The sequence below is a fragment of the Pipistrellus kuhlii genome, unplaced genomic scaffold (assembly GCF_014108245.1).
Source record: "Pipistrellus kuhlii isolate mPipKuh1 unplaced genomic scaffold, mPipKuh1.p scaffold_m20_p_4, whole genome shotgun sequence".
Taxonomy (NCBI): Eukaryota; Metazoa; Chordata; class Mammalia; order Chiroptera; family Vespertilionidae; genus Pipistrellus; species Pipistrellus kuhlii.
In genome coordinates, this window is record NW_023425540.1 from 78103491 (window position 1) to 78126757 (window position 23267).

The 23267-nt window shown below is 50.9% G+C and overlaps 2 protein-coding genes across 8 annotated transcripts; one reads left to right on the top strand and one right to left on the bottom strand.

The window, feature by feature from the left end:
• Positions 1-46: 46 nt before the first annotated feature.
• Positions 47-10312, top strand: PHKG1 (phosphorylase kinase catalytic subunit gamma 1). The gene is made up of 10 exons (XM_036409475.2): positions 47-649; positions 3871-3983; positions 4459-4637; positions 5048-5102; positions 7437-7502; positions 7734-7897; positions 8402-8492; positions 8619-8772; positions 8950-9075; positions 9341-10312. The coding sequence occupies exons 2-10, from the start codon at positions 3901-3903 to the stop codon at positions 9584-9586; spliced, it is 1164 nt and encodes a 387-aa protein (XP_036265368.1). The 5' UTR covers positions 47-649; positions 3871-3900; the 3' UTR covers positions 9587-10312.
• SUMF2 (sulfatase modifying factor 2) lies at positions 10078-22720 on the bottom strand. 7 transcript variants are annotated; one of them, XM_036409477.2, is made up of 9 exons: positions 22546-22697; positions 20350-20506; positions 16231-16345; positions 15733-15777; positions 15248-15398; positions 14379-14434; positions 12286-12370; positions 11960-12104; positions 10078-10760 (listed from the first exon to the last, which is right to left on the bottom strand). In XM_036409477.2, exons 1-9 carry the CDS (start codon positions 22607-22609, stop codon positions 10676-10678), a joined length of 903 nt encoding a protein of 300 aa, XP_036265370.1. In that variant the 5' UTR covers positions 22610-22697; the 3' UTR covers positions 10078-10675. The 7 variants fall into 7 exon arrangements, with proteins under 7 accessions (XP_036265370.1, XP_045427199.1, XP_045427200.1 ...); XM_045571243.1 differs by having other exon boundaries at positions 14379-14458; XM_045571241.1 differs by lacking the exon at positions 10078-10760 and adding an exon at positions 11589-11868 and having other exon boundaries at positions 14379-14458; positions 22546-22720.
• Positions 22721-23267: the final 547 nt, after the last annotated feature.

Sequence of the window (23267 nt, forward strand, 5' to 3'; positions counted from 1 at the left end):
TTTCTATCTCCCTCTCCCTCTCTGAAATCAATAAAAAATATATTTAAAAAACAAAAGTCTTCCCAGTAGAAACTTCAGGCTGACAATAAAATGGGTTAAGGATGAGATAATGGAGGCAGATCTTAGGTCAATCCCTGAAGGGGATGCTCCCTAACCTTTAAGGTCTGCATTTTGTGGGGCAGCCACACAAAGCGTCCCTGAGCAGATCCTGTTGTCCTGGTCCCAGCACTAGTGTGGGTGCAGCGGTGGGCTGTTTCCTGATCACACCAAACACAGAAATGGCTCCCAGAGAAGCCGGTTGGCTTTAGACCCTCTGGGCCTGGAGACCCAGTGAGCTCCAGAGGAAAATGGTCCTGTCATGCCTAGTCCCAGGTCACCCGAACTTCCCTCACCCTCCACCAGAGGTCACCGCTGGCGAGACTCCTGTGCGCTGTCCCTTGCTGAGCCTTGGCCTGCATCCCGGGTTTGTTCTTGTGATTTATTTTTGGCACCTCAGCCTTCCCTCATCAAGTAGCAAAGCACGAAGGAAGAGCAGCAAAATATCCTGCTCCGGCCACAGCCGCAATCCTCTGTTGTCCCCTCTCTCCAAGGGGCTCTGAGACCTTTGGGATTCCTGTCAAGTCCACCCAAGGCCTGCGGGGACCTAACGGTGAGTAGCTGGGCCAGTGGTGGACAAAGGCCAGGCGGTAGACAGGATTAGGGGGAGGCTGGGGGTTAGAGAAGTAGGAACCCTGAAGTCCATTAGACCCTCTTCCCTTCGGAAGGCAGGTGGCCCAGACGAGTGGTAGCGTTGACCCTGGAAGGCCCTCCGGGAGGAGTTTAGAAAATGGGTTCCTGTGATTATGTTTCAGGCTGAGTTTTGGAAAGGACAATATGTTCCAGAAAGGATTAAACCCATTTGGTGACCCTTTTCAAAGGGGTCTTGGGGAGAGTGTAGGGGGATGCAGGTGGAGGCAGTGAACAGACACATAAAATCAGCCCCAAGTTAGGCCTAAAGCAAAAGGAGGGAATAAGAGAAACCTCCCCAGCCCACCGCAAGAGAGATGAATGCCGTCAGGACTGGCTGGACCTGGCCATGCCGTGAAATGCATCCCCAGTCGGGATGGCATCCTGGGTGGGTCCAGATGTATCCTCTGCCTGGGGAGGGCTGGGGGAAGGGAAAGAGCTGGTGCTACACAGTGATGAGAACTTATAAGGACTTGCCAGCAAATGTTGATGTTACAGGGAACAGACTCTCCTGTGCTCAGTTGGGGTTGCTGACAGGACAGAAGCAGCCTGCTGCTGGCAGGAGGCTTCTGATAACCAGGCACCCAGCAGTAGGGACACCAGGCTTCCTGGAACGGCCAGCCCGAGTCCGGAGGCAGCCAGGCCTGCAACGTGGCTGGTCAGCAAATCAGCCCCTGTGACAAGCCAGGCCTTGTTGGGCCCAGGAGAATTTGGGACTAGGAAAGTTTGGGCTCTGCTCAGTGGCAGCTCATGCCCATTTTCTGTCCTTTTGGTGGGTGATTTTTTTCTCCATTCCTCAAATCCTTCATCTGAGGTCAGTATCCAGAGCTCAGCTCTTCTGTCCAGGCCTGAGTGCCCAGCTCTGTATTGCCCCACACTGTGGCAGGACCACTCAGGGCTCACTGGCCATCACTAGTGGGACACGGGGCATTCTGCCGACAGGCCCTGCACCAAAGGAATACCTCCACCATCCCACCACCGACTCACATCCGGGGAGCAGCTCCTGCTACGTGCCCTCACTGGATACATAAGAGGGGCAGGATGGCTGGGGCTGGGACATCCTAGACAAGATCACAGCTTAATGGGGGGCAGGACAGCACACAATGACAAGTGGTAGCAGAGACTGGGACCGATTCCCCCATCCAGCTCTGCATCCCTCAGAGCATCTGGCACAGAGCTTTTCAAAGAACATAAAAGAACAAATGAGTGAAAGATGATTATGAGAATCCGGGTTAAGGACAAAATGAGTGAGGAAGGAGCATGTTCAGAAAGAAGGGGCGTTTTCAGGGACAGACAGGACTGGGGTAGATAAGGAGAGGCTGTAAGAGCAGCATATTAAGAGGATCAAATTGTGCAGCTTCTCACCTTTTCCACAAGTGCAGGGAGCAGCGGAAGTAAAGCAGGGCCAGCCTCATCCCCTCAAAGAGGAAAGGAAACCACTTCAATTTGCCCTCTGAAGAGGTTCTCTGTGGTTCTTTCTAAATTTATTTTTATTGATTAATTTTAGAGAGGGGGGGGAAGGGGAAAAGACATTGATTTGTTGTTCCACTTATTTATGCATTCATTGGTTGATTCTTGTATGTGCCCTCACCAGGGACTGAACCCATGACCTTGGTGTATTGGGATGATACTTTAACCCAACCATATTTTGGCCATGTCCCACCTAAGATTCTCTAAAATCCTGATTCCTCTTTCCTCCCTGACATATAATTCTTATTATTCAAAAAGTGAACTCCTATTCATGTGGAGGAAGCCTAGAAGGCCATTAACTTGGTCTAAACAAGCTTCCAAAGAATATGGCATCCGTGAAAGAGAAATATAAAAGAATGAAAGGACAGTTGAAGTACTGAGAAAGAAATCACTAAGAAATTGGTTTTTTGTTTGTTTGTTTGTTTTTTATATTTTTATTGATTTTTTACAGAGAGGAAGGGAGAGAGATAGAGAGCTAGAAACACCAATGAGAGAGAAACATCGACCAACTGCCTCTTGCACACCCCCTACTGGGGATGTGCCCGCAACCAATGTATTATACATGCCCCTGATCGGAATCGAACCTGGGACCTTTCAGTCCGCAGACCGATGCTCTACCACTGAGCCAAACTGGCTTCGGCAAAATCACTAAGAAATTGTTACAAAAATAATAATATGAAGATATGAAAAAATAGCAAATAAAGTTTCAAAATACAGAGAACTGAAATGCATAAATATGTCACAATATATATCTACCCTGTTTCCCTGAAAATAAGACAGTGTCTTATATTAATTTTTTCTCCCAAAGTTGCGCTAGGTCTTATTTTCAGGGGATGTCTTATCTTTCCATGTGCTAGGTCTTATTTTCGGAGGATGTCTTATTTTCTGGGAAACTATATACGAGGATGTCTTATTTTCTGGGAAACTATATACTATTATACGAGGCCCCTAAAACCATAAGAAATGCAAAAAAGCCACTGTTAATAACTCATTCTCAAATTGTCCTCCCTTAAAAATCAAATTCCAGCCGAAACCGGTTTGGCTCAATGGATAGAGCGTCGGCTTGGGGACTGAAAGGTCCTGGGTTCGATTCAGGTCAAGGGCATGAACCTTTGTTGCGGACATATCCCCAGTAGGGGGTGTGCAAGAGGCAGCTGATCGATGACTCTCTCTCATCGATGTTTCTAACTATCTCTCTCCCTTCCTCTCTGTACAAAATCATTAAAATATATATATTTTTTTAAATCAAATTCCAAACCCCCCTGGGGGGCATGTGCCCCACTTTGGGAACCACTGCTCTAACCAAATGAGCTAACCAGCCAGAGCCTCTGTGGTTCTTTCTACAATCAAGGCTGTGCCGGCCCCGCAGCACTAACCTTTGGGCACGATGTCCACACAGGCCTGGGCTTGGCTGACCTTCCCTCCCCCGGGGGAGCAGCTTACAGCGAGAACATGCAGGGAGCCATGGCCACCGCACTCACAAGAGTTTACAGGAAGAAAGATGCTGGACTCTTTTCAAAGCACTTTTTTCAGCTCTCAAACATTCATTTTGAACATTCACCATAGGCAGCCCTGTTCCAGGCGAGACAAAGATGGGTGGACACCGGTTCCCGCCCTCCAAGAGCACATCCCCCAGGCCGGGAAGACTGACGGCGTCTTTCTGTTCCCTCTCAGAGCCCTTCGGAACCACCCGAGGAGCCGAGCATGACGCGGGACGAGGCGCCGCTGGACTCACATTCCACAGAGGGTTTCTATGAGAACTATGAGCCCAAGGAGATCCTGGGCAGGTAAGGCCCGGGCCTGCCCCAGGAAACGCGGTCCTGGGCTCCCGCCGGCTCTGCCAATCCCGGGCCAGTCTCTGCGGGACCCCGAGCGCCGAGCCCATTTCCACCCCTCGGTTTGGGTCCTCCCCTCCCGACCAGGAGGGTAGGGTGCGAGTACCCAGACCCGTGACCTCTCCTGGCAAAGAGCTTCCCACAGCCCTCCCTGGTGCTGGGGACAAGCACCTCCAAACCCAGCTGTGGGCCAGGGTCAGAGAGATCAGGGGTCAGAGGAAACTTATGGCCCGAAGGGTGTACGGCCTCTTTCTATGTGTGAAAGAACACTGCACGGGGAGTTAAGAGGCCTGAGACCAGGCTTGTTACTCATCCGCATCCTACTTCTCCCAAAAGCTCCCAGGGAGTTGGGGGACCAGGCAGGACATCTTTGCTGTGGCCTCGACTTGGGGTTCACCCCGAGACCACCTGTCCTCTGCACCCCCAGGGGCGTGAGCAGTGTCGTCAGGCGCTGCATCCACAAGCCCACGCGCAAGGAGTACGCTGTGAAGATCATCGACATCACCGGCGGGGGCAGCTTCAGCCCCAAGGAGGTGCAGGAGCTGCGAGAGGCCACGCTGAAGGAGGTGGACATCCTGCACAAGGTGTCAGGGTACCCCAACATCGGTGAGTGCTGGCTCCCAGCCACAGCGGGTGCTCCACCACGCTCCTGCCCGGAAAACCCACGCCAGGGAGTGCAGCCCACTGTGCAGCTAGCCAGAACTGCCCAGGGTGTCTCCTGCACCCGAGGCCCGCCGGCCCAGTGCCAGCTCCCACCTCCGGGAAGACTGCGCCGGGATTCTTCCAGCCAGACAGAGGGGTCACAGGCAGGTCTGGGACTGGGTGAGGGGGGCGGAGCAGGGTGCGAAGTCCCTGGGCCCGCCCCCTCCCCTGGGGGGCCTCCTTGGAGTAGTGTCCAGATACCCCCTCCATTTGCGCAGTCAGCCCCAGCCGCTTTAATCCCCCTGCCCCTAGACCCCACTGCCTCTGCCCAGGCTCCTCTGCTCCCTGAGACGAGCCAGCCGTTTCCATTTCAGTACAGCTGAAGGACAATTATGAGACCAACACTTTCTTCTTCTTGGTGTTTGACCTGTAAGTACCCAGCCCTGGACCCAGCCATACCCCAGGGCTCATCGGAGAATGTCATATTGTGGTCTCCCACCCATACAGCTACACTGTAGATGTCAAGTAGGATCACAAGTGCTTTAGGCAGGTCAGCCCCTGGGGTCAGGCTACCAGGCTTTGGATCCTGGGTCCACCACCTATGGGCTGGAGGTTTTCTTTCTCCTCTCCTCTCCCCTCCCCTCCCCTCCCCTCCCCTCCCCCCCCCTCCCCCCCCCTCCCCTCCCCTCCCCTCCCCTCCCCCCCCCTCCCTCCCCTCCCCTCCCCTCCCCTCCCCTCCCCTCCCCTCCCCTCCCTCCCTCCCTTCCTTCCTTCCTTCCTTCCTTCCTTCCTTCCTTCCTTCCTTCCTTATTTTGTTGTTAATCTACACCCAAGGATACTTTTTGCCATTGATTGTTAGAGAGAGTGGAAGGGAGGGAGAGGAGAAGAGGGAGAGAAAGAGAGAGAAATGTAAGAGAGGCATGACTGGCTGCCCCCCCCCCCCCCCACATGCACCTGACTGGGCCAGGGAGTAAGCCCACAATCCAGAGGCGTGTCCTGGGAATCAAGCCTGAGACCCTTGGGCTGATGCCCTATCCACTGAACCATACTGGCCAGGGCGTTGTTGCCACTTTTGTTAGAAAAGGTTCCCAGCAAAAAGAACTCCCTGGCTTGTTGTTGCCCCACTCCACTGAGTCCTCGCTGAAGAACAGAAATCCCTCTGCACGGCTCACTGTTAAAGGGGTGTCTTGATTTCTCCATATACAACAGCTAATTTAGGGGCCGGGTTTCTTGAGATAATTCTTCAGGTAGACTTTGTATTGTTGGAACATTTCCTATGGTGGCCAGACTGAAGTATGGTTTTGCTTGGAGAAACCACGTAACTTGGCCTGTGTGCACTAAATTAAACGGCCAGCTCCGGGAAGGCAGAGCCTGCACAGTCCCCAGTACTTACAGGTAAACCTGCTGCTGCTGCCGCCGCCAATAGTGAGTTCTTCTAGTGTCTCTACATTGGGATTAAAACGACAAAAACGGGATCCACGTGTTGCTTTTTAGGAACAGTACAGACATTGTATAAAGCAAGGCTTACATCTGTTGTTTCTTCAGATGGAACCCCTCTCCCTGCTAAGCTCAGTGGTTCTCTTGCCTCTCTGTGACTCCAGCAACTTCCCTTGTGCCCTAGGAACCCAACTGCTTCCCCCGGAGGAGCAGGGGAGAAGGGGCAGGATGCACCTTTCCTATTTAACGCCGGGAGACTTTCCCAGGGACCCTCCAGACCGGACCAGCCGCAGCTGTCCCAGCTCCGCTCAGTGGCCCTGTCCTTGGGACAGCTCAGATGTCCCTAACCTTTGAAGAGTTACTTGGGGAATCTATTTTTAATGCTGCCCCAAGTTGCCCTCCAGGTTATAACTAGATTTTTCTAATGGAGACCTCTTTATAGAGCATCCCAAGAAGTGAGAAGAGCCTCAAACGGTTTGGCTCAGTGGATAGAGCGTCGGCCTGTGGACTGAAGGGTCCCAGGTTCACTTCCAGTCAAGGGCATGTACCTTGGTTGCTGGCACAATCCCAGTAGGAGGTGTGCAGGAGACAGCTGATCGATGTTTCTAGCTCTATCCCTCTCCCTTCCTCCCTGTAAAAATTCAAATATATTTTAAAGAAGTGAGAAGATTGAGCTGCAATTCTTATTTATTTATTCATTCATTCATTCATTCATTCATTTATTTTATTGATTTCAGAGAGGGAAAGATAGGAACACCCATGATAAGAGAGAACCATGGATCAGTTACCTCCTGCACGCCCCCCACTGGGGATTGAGTCCACAACCGGGCATGTGCCCTGACCTGTGCCCTGACTAGGAATTGAACCTGTGACCTTCTGGTTCAGAGGTCGATGCTCAACCACTGAACCGCATTGGCCCGGCTGAACTGCAATTTTTAATCCTAACAGACACAGTGCTCCTCCAACACTCAACACTCCTTCCATTTGCGCCTGAAAAATACTAGGATACTCCTGTCCTTCTGATCTGGGTCTGGGCCCTTGGAGGGCAGGGGGCCAGTTTTCCATCTCCCAGCCCTTGATTTTGGCCCTGACAGATGTGTCCGTGCTGTCACTCCCACCGATGGGAGAGAACCTCACACTGGCGCCATACCACCCCGCCAGCCTCCCTTGCTCTTCTCCCAGTCTTCCCAGGCAGCCTCTCCCCTCGCTTCCCAGCTCCTCCCTGCAGACCTCGGTCCTCTGCCTCGGAGGGGTGAGGGTGAGAAAGAGCTCTCTGGGAGCAGGCTGGGAAGGATCAACCCAGCTACAAACCCTCTGTCACCACAGGATGAAGAAGGGGGAGCTCTTTGATTACCTCAATGAGAAGGTCACCCTGAGTGAGAAGGAAACCAGGTGAGGGTCCGCTGGCCCCTCTCCCCACTCCCTGCCCGAGTCCCAGGGCCACAGGCGCCCAGGCCTCCGGGGGGCGTGCACCGCTGGCTTTGTGACCTCCCTCCGAGGCTCAGCCCCGGGTTCCCAGCCTGCCCCCTCCCGTGTGCAGTCAGGCTGGTGTGGGGGCTTTGGTCGCCCTGCCCGCCCCCTGACCCTGCAGAGGAGACAGTGACGCGCGCCTGTCCGCCCCAGGAAGATCATGAGAGCCCTGCTGGAGGTGATCCGCACGCTGCACAAACACGACATCGTGCATCGGGACCTGAAGCCCGAGAACATCCTCTTGGACGATGACATGAACATCAAGCTCACAGACTTCGGCTTCTCCTGCCAGCTGAAGCCAGGGGAGAAGCTCCGAGGTCCGGTAACCGGGCCTGGGCCCGTACCGGCGGCTCAGGCTTTCTCACCTACTCTCCCAGGAACAGAGATTGTCAGGGGTCCGCCCTTAGATTCCCCCAGAATAAGAGGCCTATCATTTCCGGGTTAGGTGCCTTTGCAGGTAGGTCCTCTTCTCAGGGCTGAGGCCAGCCAGGTTCCCACTGCCTGAGCTCTAGGCCACAACAGTTAGATGTGGCCGAAACCGGTTTGGCTCAGTGGTTAGAGCGACAGCCTGCTGACTGAAAGGTCCCGGGTCCGATTCCGGTCAAGGGCACATCCCCAGTAGGTGGCGTGCAAGAGGCAGCTGATCGATGACTCTCATCGATGTTTCTAACTCTGTATCTCTCTCCATTCCTCCGTGTGAAAAATCAATAAGATGTATTTTTAATAGTTAGATGTGACCAGGGAGCCGACGGGCCCCAAGGTGGTGGCTCCATAAGCCAGCTCTGGCGGCTGACCTGCCCTGACGGTAACTGTTCCCGCAGAGATCTGTGGGACCCCCAATTACCTGGCCCCTGAGATCATCGAGTGCTCCATGAACAGCGACCACCCGGGCTACGGGAAGGAGGTGGACATGTGAGTGTGCTGGCGGGGAAGGGACAGGGATGCCACCACGGCTGGGACACCTGGCTGGGGAGGGGAGGACCCGGCTGGAGCCACAGTCAGTCCCCCTGCCTCCCTCCTCCCACCCGCCGGTGCCAGGTGGAGCACGGGGGTCATCATGTACACCCTCCTGGCCGGCTCCCCGCCCTTCTGGCACCGGAAGCAGATGCTGATGCTGAGGATGATCATGAGTGGCAACTACCAGTTTGGCTCACCCGAGTGGGACGACTACTCAGACACCGTGAAAGACCTGGTGAGGGGCCAGGCCCGCTGGCTCCTGAGCTCAGGCGAGGGGCAGTCCACCGTGGGGGGAGAGGAGGGGGAGCGTGCCAGGCCCAGGAGGGAGGGGTCTGCCAGGAGACCCCACAGCTTCTGACATGCTGGCAGGGGACCTGCCCTGCTGTTTTCACTACCCACCCCGTTCCCTCAGGTCTCCCGCTTCCTGGTGGTGAACCCCCAGGGCCGCCTCACCGCGGAAGAGGCCTTGGCGCACCCCTTCTTCCAGCAGTATGACGCCGAGGAGGTGCGGCACTTCAGCCCCCGGGGCAAGTTCAAGGTACTGATGCTCCCTTCCCATCCAGGGCCCTGCAGCCCAAGTGCCTCCCCTCGCCCCCCAACTCGCCACCTGGGATCCCTACTCACACCGCGAGGGTTTCCAGGGCACTGCCCTTCCCCTCCCAGAACTCTGGCTCCAGGGAAGACAGCTGTCACCTGACAGTCTCCATGCCTGCCCACACCGGGAGGGCAGGACCTGGGGGAACACTGGGACGGGCCAGTGGGGGGCTGCTCCCGGCTCTCAGTCCCGGCCCCCCCCTCCGCAGGTGATCGCCCTGACAGTGCTGGCTTCCGTGCGGATCTACTCCCAGTACCACCGGGTGAAGCCCGTGACCCGGGAGATGGTCATGCGTGACCCCTATTCCCTCCGGCCCCTGCGCCGACTCATCGACGCCTCGGCCTTCCGCATGTACGGCCACTGGGTGAAGAAGGGCCAGGAGCAGAACCGGGCCGCGCTCTTCGAGAACACCCCCAAGGCTGTGCTGCTCTCCGCGGCGGAGAAGGACGACTGAGGTGCCGGCAGGAGGGGTGGGGTGGGGGCAGGCAGGAAGGGGAAGCCACAGAAACACTCGTCAAAGGAATGAGACTGTGCAGGGGAGGCACTTGGTCCAGGCCAGGGCCCCGGGACCTGGGCCACTCTCCCCTCAGCGGCTCTGCACAGCGAAAGGCGCTCCCATCGCGATGCAGCTGGGGCCTGGCCACGGAGGGGGGCACTGGATGCACATGGTTTGACCGCCAGGAGCCTTCCCGCTCCTCCACCTCCCGGTGGCACCACCGTCTCATTTCTGCTCAGGGGAGGCCCCTTGTCACTGACCCTCGGACGCACTTCCCCTAGGGTCCCGGGGTGAGGGGCAAACAGACAGCCGACTGAGATACACACTCACAGGAGAGTTCGCTGACCTCACCGTGACACCACGGGAGCAGGTTCTGCTCGAGGGGACAGGTTTCCAGAGGCATCAGGGAGCCCCGATGTGATGAACAACAGAAAGGGACACTCCTCGTGTTTGTCTTTGTGGAGCATCATTTACTTTGTGACTCGCAGGAGGCACGGTTTGGCCTGGCAAATGCCCTGTGAGGACTGGACTGCGCGTTAAAGAGCCCACGCTTCTCCATTTCACATACAGAGAGCGGAAACCAAGTTCCTTCAGAGGCACTCAGAAACACTCCACGAATGCAGGAAGCCTTTCCCTTCCACAGCAATTTGCTGGGCAAACAGAGAACTGGGGAAATTCTGCCCTGAGAGACGATGTCAGGTCCCCGAATCAGGCATCGAGAAAGGGGGAGGGAGCAGACTTAAAATGGCTTTAACAAACTGCCTTGAAGAGGGCTCTGCCCCAATGGTACGGGTGATCTTTGACCTCTAATTAAAAACACCCCGCTCCCAGCCACAGTCAGTGAGCTGGGGCCCTTCTCCAAGACACGTGGTCTCCCCTGAGGGGAGAGGCCTCTCCCGCCCACCTGCCCACCTGCCCACCAGGTGAGAGGTGCCTGTCAAGGGGTGGAGGAGGGGAAGGTGGACGTTGAAGACCTTGGCTGTTTGAAAGGTGGCCAGCGAGTGGCATGGACACCATGGGGCACTCTTCTTGGCTGCGTGTGGGTGCTCACAGCTCCCCAGGCAGTCGGCCTATGTCGGAAGCACAGCGGAAGCCCAGGTTGTCAGACGCTGAATCTGGAGTGTTGCCCATCCTGCCACCAGAGAAGGGGAGAGAGTGAACATGTTGAGAAAGGGGCCTTGGGCCTTAACCCAACTTTCCTGTTCTACCTCCCAGAGCCTGCTGCGGTCTGGGGGCGTGGCCAAGAGGGGAGGGCGTGGTCTGGAAAGAAGCCTGGTCAGAGGGCAGTCCCCAGACAGGAAGTGGCCTTGGGACCGGGCGGAGGAAGTGACTGTTGGTCCTGAGAGACTGAGCTGGGAGGCAGGAGAGGCCATGGCTAGTAACTGTGACTTTGGTAGTTGGGAGTAACTCAGCCAAAAAAAAAAAACCACCTGTCGGCAATAAGTGAGATTATCACAGCACCAATCAGTTCTCCATACTTTTCAAAGAAGTTTCACGCGAATTCCCTCCTTTGCCCTTTCCCAACTGCTCTGGAAGGCAGGATGTGTTCACCATTTTAGAGGCCCAGGAGCAGATACCAGAAAGAGTTAAATGTCTTGCCCAAGGCGAATTACTGCTTCAGCAGCACAACAGAACCAATGTCAAACCCAATTTCCTGGTTTCTAGGCCAGTATTTTTTCTACCACTTTGTCCTAAAAAAAAAAAAAAAAAAAAAAAAAAAAAGTGAGGGAATTCAGGGGCCTTTGTGGATCAAAAAAACACCTGCAAATCTGATATCCTGAGTGGCCTCTACAGTCCTTGCGGAGCCAAAGAGTAGGAGAAGTTCCAGGGAGATCAACCAAAATAAACCTTCAGGCAGACGAAGCAGGAAGTCCCAGGAGGGGACCAGGAGCCTGGGACTCTTCCACCCCTGTGCCGCCACTAACCACCTGTGTGAAACGCGCAGGTCCCAGGCCCCTCCTGGGCCGTTTTAACTCGATCGCAGATCAGAATGGTTGTAGGAATGAGGTTCCGTGTGCCCGCCTGTTTGAAGAGTCAATATTTCCATGCCCCGTGGCCACGCCCTACTCATGTGGCCGTTCTACTTCCCTCCCTCCGCACACCCGCTAACACGGAACTGAGATGCTGGACGCAGAGCCTCCCTGGGTGCTGAGAGCCGAGAAGAAAAGGCACGAGTTGTCCTGGGCTGTTCTGTGTTTCCCAGCAAGCGCTGCCTGCTTCCTTCCCCGAACCCACATCTCCTGGTGGAAGCAGAGACGCGGAAGCAGTGCCAACCCCAGGCTCTGGGAGGCAGCCTCCAGCCCCTCAGCCCTCAGCTACCAAGCTCCTCACCTGGTGGTGACCCGGGCCCGGTGGTTGGCAGAGCCGTCGGACGTGTCGATCCAGGATGCCCCCCGGAGGACACGCATATCCTGGCTTGCGCCCTGGTACGGTGACGCTGTCCACTCCCACACGTTGCCCACGAGGTCGTAGAGGCCTGCAGCGCGGCAGGTGGGTCAGCTCCCCGCTGGGAAGCACAGGCACACCTGCCAGCCGCCAAAGCCCTGGGAGCAAGCGCTGCCCCGGGAGCTTCTCTCTGCCTCCCCCACCGGGCAGCACGCTCCCGCCAGCCGCCAGCCCTGTGTGAGTGCGGGTGGGGACCCGATGAGAACTCTTACCGTAGTTATTCTGCGGGGGGAACGCGTTCACTGGGGAGACCCCGTGGAAGCCGTCCTCAGCCTTGTCACCCTTGGGGAACTTCCCCTGAGGAGAGGAGATTCAGAATAAAAGACTAACTATCCTGTCCCATGGCAGGTGTTCCTGCCTGCCCACGGGAAAACCAAGGTCATCTGGAACAGGGGGGGAAGGGCACGTGGCAGTGACCGGAGGTTCCCAACCTGAGCTCCCAAACCAGCTGCCTCTGGTCCTCCACGGCCTCCCGCTGGATCAGGAAGTGGTTTCCCTGTGCTCGCTGTGGCCCATCCCACCCCCACTGTCTCCATTCTCAGACTTCGTCCCCTCGGCCTCGAACCCCATGCTCGGAGCCTTGGGAAGAAAGGCTCTTCCCCTCCTTCTCCATGCCCTGCACCCTCCCTCCACCTTCTCAGGAGCCACCTCTTTCTCTTCCACCACCAACAGGTGTAACTCTGCCTCATCTGCCCTCACTGTACCTTTCTCATCTCTTGCTCTTAACCACCAAAACCCTTCAAAAAGTAACCAGTGCAATTTATTTCACTTGTTCACGCCTCTCATTAAAACTGGGTTCAGCTGCCACGACTCTATGGAAATCGCTCTTATGAAAGGAAAGGTGAAGGGGCTATAATTAACAACTACTATGTGCTAGGGCTGCTACACTTACGTCTTTTAATTTAATCCTTGCAAGGTTGTGAGGCAAGTGTCCTCTCCCTTTAAGAAACTAGCAGCTGAGGTTCAAAATGGTCAATTTATCAAATATCAAACAGTGTCTGTCATATTTCTCTTTTTGCAAAGCCGTGGTCCAGTCTGAAAGGTCCCGTCTCCCCCGCAGGCCCCTTTCAATGCTTCCCCCTAACATGCCGAGGCTGAGCTCCCCCCTCACTCCACAGTCTCCTGGCCAGTGCGCGCGGGCGGGGCCATTCTTTCCTAAGGTTCGTGCTTATGACTCGCAAGCTACCAGCTCTGACCCAGACTTCTGTCCTAAGTTTCAGACTCATATTTTCAACCTCTGTCTGAACATATAAAAGACCCAAAGGCATCCTAAGCTAAGCTGATCCTACACTGACCAAGTTCTATCCCTCTGACCCAACAAGCATATTATCTCTATGGATAATGGTGGCACCATCACTCTGTTGCCCAAGCTTGGATTCAGGCTTGAGTCCAACTCTCTTCCTCCCCTCCACATTCAGTTAATTACCAAACCGTGTCTGTCTTCTCAGACATGCCTCTCCCTCCCATGGGGCTTCCTCTCTATCCCACTCCCACTTCATCCCAGTGTTTATAAGCCACCTCTGCAGCTCCACTCCATCTGGGCCTCACAGTCAGCAACAGTTAGCTTCCCCCAAGTCGGCATCTGATGCCGTTACTCCCCTATAACAACCTCCCTTGGTTCCCCCTGCCCAGAGGGTAAAATCTAAAACCCTATCTTGGCCGAAACCGGTTTGGCTCAATGGATAGAGCATCAGCCTGCGGACTGAAAGGTCCCGGGTTCGATTCCGGTCAAGGGCATGTACCTTGGTTGCGGGCACATCCCCAGTGGGGGGGTGCAAGAGGCAGCTGATAGACGATTCTCTCTCATCGATGTTTCTAACTCTCCCTCTCTCTTCCTCTCTGTAAAAAATCAATAAAATATATATTATAAATAAATAAATAAAACCCTATCTTGGCGCATCTGCTCCAAAATCTGCCTCCAACCCACTGTCTACCTCATCTCCTAACACTGCCCCCCCCAACCCCCACCATTTCCCTACGCTCCAGCCTCCCTGAATGTGACATGTTTCCAAACACACAGTACCCTCTCCTAATACAATGGCAACGCTCATGCTCTTGACACACCCTTTCCTCCTCTTTTCACTTAAGCAAACTCCTATCAGATCAGCTCAAATGTCCCCTCTGTACTCTCAGGCAATGAATGATTTCCTCCCGCACGCACTCTGCACTACCGCCTGGTCCTCTGCTTCGCCCCTCTCCCAGCTTTGGGACACAGCCCTCTGAATCCCCCACCTACCACAATGCCTAGCCCACAGCAGGCCTCGAAGCTCGGAGAAAGGGCAGGAGTGAGGAGTGCGGGTCTTACCTGCCACAGGTTGGTGCGGTTTGGCTGGAACTTGTTTCCCCAGGGATAAGCCTGGCCTGCGGGAGGGCAAGGAGACAGCACTGGAGGAGAGGTGAAGAGTTGGGAAAGACAGAGAGAGTGAGGGAACCGAAAGGAGGTTATTTTAATAGCCTATGCCCATCCCTTCCACTCACGGCATTGCACTCAGAGCCCCGCCTCCTGCATTACCCCAGGGCAGTGCAGCCTGAGGTGTGGTTCTGACCAATGCGTCTGTAAACCACCGGTGACCAGTGCATGTGGAGATCAGTGCAGAAATTGAGAGTAACCATTGAGAAACTTGTTCATTGGACTTCGATTGGCTAAACGAACAATCAACCTCCTTCTCACATTAATAACTTTGACTACTGGTATAGCCAGCGTTCATTCAAACTATAGAGGTGAAATATGGGACGTTGCTATTTCACTCTCATAACTTTTTTCAGGGAGCATTGCAGAACAACTAAGTTATGAGCAAAGGACAATTTTTTTTTAAAATAATAACCCTGATACACCCATGGAAAAGGCATGTGATTTGGATAACTCTTCTCCTTTATGCTATGTTGGTCCGATTGTATTTTTTTGAAACATGACATGTCCGTAGAATCTCCAACAAGTTAAAAAATTTTGGTTGTTTTTCATTCCATTTTTCCAGGTATTAGTTTCTATGGTATTTTACACACTATTGGTCTGAGATAGGTTAGAAATAAAAACAACAGCAGCAACTGGTCCTTCCCCACATTCTCTAAGAAGCACAGCTCTAGGGAGCATGGACCCTTCCCACTCTTTAAAGACCCCCATGCAGGGCAGGCTGGAGAGAGGAACGAAGGGGCATCGCCTTGGTGTCTCCGTACCCTGTAAGCCCCCTCGGGCAGCAAACTCCCACTCTTCCTCGGTGGGCAGCCGCTTCCCCTGCCACGCACAGTAGGCCCGCGCGTCATTCCAGCTTACGTGTACCACGGGGAGCTCCAGTCTCTCTCGGATGCCGGAGCCGGGACCTGCAGGCTGGCAGCCAGGAGGAAACGAGACAGGCTCTGGGGACTCAGGGAAGTCTGAGGAAGGCTAGGCTTAGGGGACCTAGGTTCTGCTTTTAACACGAGGGGAAGCAAAGAAATTGGAAGAGAGTTTGGTGAGCGAGGAGAGGTCCAGAACGAAGAGACTACACATGAGACGGACAAGAAAAATGGGATGGGTGATGGGAAGAGGACTAGGAAAGAGGGTTACTTGGCTGTTTTCCCAAAACATCTCCTTTTTAACTCAGTATTCCTAGATGGGCAAGGGGTCTAGGGCAAGCCAGCCCTCCAGGGGTAGAAAACAAGGTAGAGGAACCAGCCCTTACCTGCCTCCAGAACGCCCTTTCCACTGGAAGCCACCAGAGAACAGGCTACAAAGAAGAAGGAGCATGACTAAACACCGGAGCATGACTGGGAGATGCTCGGACCCACCACGGGAACCTTCCTGACTGACACACAGGAGGCCGAGCAGACCCTTTGGGCCGAGATTCAAGGCGTCCGAGGGAGGCTGTGTCTGGGATCTCTGAAGCGACATCTCACAGCCCTCGTTAGGGGGAGGCTTGTCAGACTCCTGCAGGATGTATCTTGAGCCCCATATGTATCTATCTGGATCTTTACAGACTCTCCACCCGGAAACCAGCTCAGGGCTCACTTCCTGGGCGGGAGTATTCACCTGACCGTCCAGGGAGGGCTGCTCTCGCTTCCTCCCTGCCTCCCACTCTCAGGTCTGATGTCTACCGTGGCCCCGGGGACCCCGCGCCCCACAGGCTGCTATGGCCAGGCCCCACTCCCCTTCCCTCAACTCCAAGCCCGGGTTCTCTCACCTTCATCTGCTGAGTCGCTTTGCTTCTAAGCTCCTCAGAGACAAAGTCCTCAAAGACAAAGCTCCACCCAAATGCCTCGGCCTCTGTCCGGTACTTTTTCTCCCTGACGAACTCCCTGGAAAGAGAGATTTCGCTGGGCTCAGCTGACCGGGTTCTGTGCTCCACCCTCCGCTCTCCTGCTTCAGAAGAGCTCACCTAGCCTCATCCTGTAAGTCCCACACCACAGAGGTCCCATGGACTCCAAGGAGCTCACCTGAAACCCCCCTGAGCAGGAGATTTTCTTTTAAAATCTGTGGCTGTGTGTGTAATTCACCTACAGTAAGACTCAGTCCTTGTTGGGTATACTTTTGTGACTGTGACAACGCAGACAGTCACCACCACAATCAAGAACCAGAGCAACCAACCAGATCTGAAATAGCATGGCTGACATATACATATAAGAAACTGTTTGACATTGCAATTGGGACTCAAAAGAACTGTTGGCCCAGAAAGGAACTCACTACAGACTGATTCATTTGCCTCCCAGCATAACCATTATGGCTTGTCTCAGTTTCGGTTCTTACAAGGGTATTTCTTGGATCACATGATCTCACACATCTAGGGGAAATAATGAACAATATAAACTGATGAACAAAAACAGACCCAGAAAAAGAGAAGCAGCGATCAGACTGTCAAACCTCAGAGGGAAGATAGGGGAGGATGGTGGTAATGGGGAGAGATCAACCAAAGGACTTGTGTGCATGCATATGGGCCTAGCCAGTGGCCATGGACAAAAGGGGGTGGGGGCATATGTGGGGAGGGGTTTGGGATGGGAACGGGGAGATGAGGACAATTATGTGATACCATAAACAATAAAATTTTTAAAAATTATATATATAAAGAACCAGAGCAGTTCCATCAAACATACCCCCAAATTCCTCAGGGCCCCTGTTTTTTGTCCCAATGGTTTTGCCTTTCCTGGAATATATACTTTCACATAAATGGAACTACACAGGATGTAGTTTTTGGGTCTGGCTTCTTTCACTTAGCCTAATGCTTCTGAGCTTCATCCATGTTGTCAAAGGTATCCGTAGTTTGTTCCTTTTTATTACTGAGTAGTATTCTATTGCATGGAGGTACCATATTTGGTTTACTCACTCACCAACTGCAGGCCATGTGGGTTATCCCCAGTTTTTAGAGATTATAAATAAAGCTGCTGAGTAGATTTAAGGGTGTGGCATGATTTCTTTTCCGAAAGGTCTGATTTTCTTACATAATTTCATGAGAGGGAGGCAGAACAGGTGTTATCATCTCCATCTAACAGAATAAAGAAACTGATTCAAATAAAAATGAGTTGCTGAGAAAACAAAAACAAAAGAAAAAAAAAACTGAGTTGCTGAGATTTGAGATTATATTTTCATATAGCTCGGTATGGTTTAGCAAATCTCAGCACACAGATTACTAAGGCGAGATGGATGGTTTTCATTATCACCTCGTCTGTGCCTTGTCTGATAATAAGAAGGTTTTATTCACCCATCAGAGGGGCACTGAGAATAGAGGAGCTGATCAGATTTGGTAGCAATAGCTATTTTCCAGCCTCAGATCATCTGAACAGTCGGAGATTCTTTTACCAGAGAGGCAGGCGAAGTCGGCTTCTAAGCAAAGTTTGGGAGCTCAAGTTTGAGGTGACATTATATTTCTACCACTACATATTCTAGGTCATAATTTGAAATCTAAAAGATGCATACTGTGCAGCTATCTATTTTGGGTTGTCATGATATGGTACAAGTCTGATCAGAAGTGATTTCTCCTTTAATTTTAACAACTTTCTTGTTTGAAATATGTTTTAAAAGTACGTATAAGCGCCCTAACTGATTTGGCTCAGTGGATAGAGCATCGGTCTGTGGACTGAAGGGTCCCAGGTTCGATTCCGGCCAAGGGCACATGCCTGAGTGTGGGCTCCATCCCCAGTGGGGGGCGTGCAGGAGGCAGCCGATCAAGGATTCTCTCTCATCACTGATGTTTCTCTCTCTCACTCCCTTCCTCTCTGGAAAAAAAAAATTAATAAAAGCACATCTAAGTAGTACACGTGATATTGTAGAAAAATGGGAAAATACCAAAAAAAAATGAGAAATTTTTAAAAAATTAAAATCATCCATTATCACACCAACTAACATATACCATTCCATATTATTCCTGGCCTCCACTCCCCAACTCTCCCATCCCATTTGACAAGATGCTTCCCTATAATTATTGTCATTTGAAAGTCACAAAAAACATGAGCAAAATCTGTTAACTAATGCACTTCCACTTTTCTAATGCATCTACATTCTATATACAGAGTTTTTTAAAAAATGGGATCATAAGCTATATATTATTTTGTAAGCTACTTTCTTCATTTAACATCTCATAACTCTCTTTAAATATATATATTTTAATTATATTTTTATTGGTTTCAGAGAGGAAGGTAGAGGGGTAGAGAGATAGAAACATCAATGAGAGATGAGAAAGAAACATTGATCAGCTGCCTCCTGCATGCCCCCTGCTGGGGATGGAGCCTAAACCCGGGTATGTGTCCTGGGAATTGAACCGAGACCTCCTGGTTCATGGGCCAACACTCAACCACTGAGCCATACTGGTTGGGTTCATAATTCTCTTTTTGACTACAGGATTTTAAATGGCTGCTAAGTATCATTATATTGATACAATATGCTTACATAATTCTTAAATTGTTAATAGTTGTTTACAAGGCCATCATTTTAGCTAAATGTTTTTGGACAACTTTAATTCTTTCCTTTAGACAAATCCCTAGAGGTGGGATCACTGAGTCAAAGGGCATGAGGAGTATACCAACAATCCTATGCTTATTTCAGTGTGTCTCCTGAATCCATTTCCCCCATAATCTTTTATCTTGAAAAGTTTTAACTTGACAAATGTAACATTTAAGTCATTTCCCACGTTTGCTGTTTGCTTTATTATCTTCCCAGTCCCTCTCTTTCTTCCATCCTCTCCATATAATCACCCTTGTACTATTTTTTTTTATACATCTTTTGTAAAAATATGCTTTTACTGACTTTAGAGGCACCGGAAAGGAGAGAGGAAGGAAAGGAGGGAAGGAGGAAGGGAGGAAGGAAGGAAGAAATATCGATGTGAGAAAGAAACATAAATTAGCTGCCTCCTGCATATACCCTGAACGGGGATCAAACCCCAACTTGGGTATGTGCCCTGACAGGGAATTGAACCAGTGAACATTGGTGTACAGGACAACACTCAACCAACAGAGCCACACCAGCCAGGGCACATACCTAAGGTAAGTTACAAAACATTTCATCTTGAGGCGTTTCAACTTGGCTTCTTAGAATGAGTTAGAACCACAATGTTCGACTCCTAAAAAACACCATTTCCCAAAGTACTAGTAAACATAAAGGGAATTAAGGCACTTTTCTAGTACGACCCTTCTCCCAATCCCTTCTTCCCTGATGAAGAGATTTCTTTTTTTTAAATTAAGTTATTATCTGTGTACATATACCATTGCCCCCCCCCCCACATACCCTCCCTCCCCAGAGTTTTGGGTTGATGAAGAGATTTCTGCAGAGTGTGCACTTTTGCCAGTAATCCTAGTGCTATGCCCAATGCAATGGAAAATCCACTAGCTCAAGAATCAGGGAATTTGAGTTACAGGCTCAAGTCTGCCACTAACAGAAAGTAAGGTAAACATTTTTGGACTTCAGATTCTTCATCGAGAAAAAAGTATTATAGATACACTTATCCCACAATATTATTGCAAAGATATGTAATAGTGAACAAGCCGGTTTCCTTCTAGAGATTAAGAATGAAGATTTGAACCCAGCCTGTGTGGCTCAGTGGTTGAGCATCAATCCATGCAGCAACAGGTCACCGGTTCTATTCCCAGTCAGGGCACATGCCCAGGCTATGGGCTTGATCCCCCATGAGGGGCATACAGAAGGCAGCTAATCGATATTGACGTTTTTCTCACATTAATATTTCTATCTCTCCTTCTCCCTTCCTCTCTAAAATCAACAAAAACATATTAAAAATAAATAAAATAAACTTATGAATTTTTTTAAAAAGAATAATTTAAAAGAGCCTTTACTCCTCCTGAAAGAATACCTGATATACCTGAAATCTTTGTTGGTGACAGGAAATATGTCGATGGCAAAAGGTTTTACTGTCACCTCCCGGACAGGTCCTTCACCATCTCTGCCATCTGGTGAATTGGTTCCCATCTGGAATCTCCCGCCTGGTAGCTGAACCATGCCTGTCACCTGGCCATTCCCTGCAGAGGAAAAAGAGTGTCATCAGTAATACATGAGTATGTAAAAAATAAGTGGCAATATTTGGATCATGGGTAATACTCATAAAACTGAGTGTTCTTTAAAAAAAAAAAATGGGAGGCTTAAACTTTTGGCTTTAAATTCTCGTTCTGGCCCTAGCTGGTTTGGCTCAGAGGATAGAGTACGGGCCCTCGGAATGAAGGGTTCCGGGTTTGGTCAAAGGCACACACCTGGGCTGCAGCCTCGAACGCTGGCCCAGGGCAGGGTGCGTGTGGGAGGCAATCATTCAATGTCTCACGTTGATGTTTCTCTCCTCCTCCCTTCCACGTTCTCTAAAAGTCAATGGAAAAAACATCCTTGTGCCCTAGCAGGTTTGGCTCAGTGGATAGAGCACTGGTCTGAGGACTGAAGAGTGGCCCGTGAACTGAAAGGTCCCAGGTTCAATTCCAGTCAAGGGTGCATGCCTGGGTCACAGGCTCAGTCCCCGATAGGGGGTGTGCAGGAGGCAGCCAATCAATGATTCTTTCTCATCATTGATGTTCCTATCTCTTCCTCTCCCCTCCTCTCTGAAATCAAAGAAAATATATTTGGGGGGGGGGGGGAAGACATCCTCGGGTGAGGATTAACAACAACAAAAAAAACCCCATGCAATAAATTCCTGTTCTGCCACTTAATTTGCTGGGTGACCTTAGGCAAATTACTTAATCTGAGTTTCAATTTCTTCATTTATAAAATGGAAATAGCATCTATCTCATAGGCACAGTTGCATGAATTCAAATAATGTAAAAACGTTGAGCACATGGTAGGTTTTCAACAAATGTTTATTTTCTTATCTTTCTATTCCTCTACACAAAGCCCCTGTCCCAGCTAGGTAAATCTAGACACTATACCCTAAAATTATCTAGCACCTTTCTACCCATACTTCTGGTCATGCTGTTTTTCGCTGTCTTCCTTTCCACTTGTTGAACTGTTATCAGTTCTGACCATTATATCACGTAGACCAGAAAAGAAAGGACTACCTCTATTTTGCCATTGTATCCCTGGCCCCTAGCACAAGTGCACAATAATTATTATAAAATAATTGGATGAACTCCTTCATATTTGCTGTTTGTATGCCTCAAAAAGGATTAAAAGGATCCTTAATTTGACCCCCTTATTTAACAGGAGGGAAATCAGGACCTAAAGAAGAAATGAGGCAAGCAGGAAAATCTCAGAATAAAAAGGAATTAAGAAAAAACAACAACATATAATTGCAATGCATAAAACGTATTTTGACACTAATTCAAGAAGTAAACTATAATTAAAAAACACAGTAGGTAAATCTGAACACTAACTGGATGTTAATTTTGCAGGCGGAAAATGCTGTTTTGTGTGTTTTTTGTGTGTGCTTGTTTTTGGCTATTCAAGCTGAGTTATGAATAAAATTGTATAATGCCTGCAATCACTTCAGCATGATCCCAGGAGAGGGGAAAGTGGGTTACCAAAGAAGCAAGATTAGCCATAATTTGGCAACTGTTAAACTGGGTGATGGGTACGTAAGGGGCACATTTATTTATTTTTTAAATATATTTTATTGATTTTGTACAGAGAGGAAGGGAGATAGAGAGTTAGAAACATCGATGAGAGTCATCGATCAGCTGCCTCTTGCACACCCCTCACTGGGGATATGCCTGCAACCAAGGTACATGGCCTTGACAGGAATCGAACCTGGGACCCTTCAGTCCCCAAGCCGACGCTCTATCCATTGAGCCAAACCGGTTCCGGCTGTAAGGGGCACATTTAGTTATAATTTGTTCTTTTACTTTATGCTCGAAAGATTCCAAAATATTAAAAGTAAAAAGGAAGTCAAATACAGTATGAGCTGTTAATAGCCTCGCTGGGCTGGCTGTCTCTGGGATGTGCCTCAGGCTGCTCCAAGCCGACTAGGGCTAGGCAGCGTGCAGAGGGCTCCGGTCTCCCCCACGGGGGCAAAGCGCCCCACCCCTCCTGGTAACCCCAGGGACAGAGGCGCTAGGGCTAATGGGCAGGCCAGCACACTGACCTAGCTCGATCCACGGGCCGGACAGGAGCGACAGCAGGGACAGCAGCAGCAGTGAGGACCTCATAGCACCGCACCAGGAACTGAGCACACACCATGACTCTGCTGCGCATGCGCTGCACACGCACTACGTCCCGGCCCACACTGCCCCCTAGCGCATCCTCTAGACATTGTCAACCACAGGGCGTAATTAAGTCCAGAAGCTCGGGAGAGTGGGATCAGGTTAAGAAAAAGCAATTTTCTCAGGGTTAATGTGAAGAGCCTTATCACTTCAGAATCCCCTTCATGATCCTGTGAACATTTGTATTAACTTCCTTCCCTTTTATATTCAACCCCTTTTGTGCCTTGGAATACCAATGCAAGATGACAGAAAAGGTTTCAAGTTAAATATTTATTGCACACTGTAGCCAAGTCCTCAAAATACAAAACTTAGCAACACAATTTCACCTTCAAGGACTGTACAATCATACCACCTGACCAGTATAAAAAACAATTTTTTTGAAAACACAAATAACTTGAGGGAAAATGACATGATGTTTTGGGATGGTTATTTCAGTGTAAGTAAAGGCCAGGGTGTGAAAATACAGTATGGTCTACCTGAACATCTCTTCTCAACTAAGCCTGTCGTCATTATTTCAAGCCTATTCAAACCTGTCTCCTCTATTTTAATTTTGCCATTTTATAAATGTGCAGCTCTTTCAACTCCCTTGCCTCTAGTTCACCCA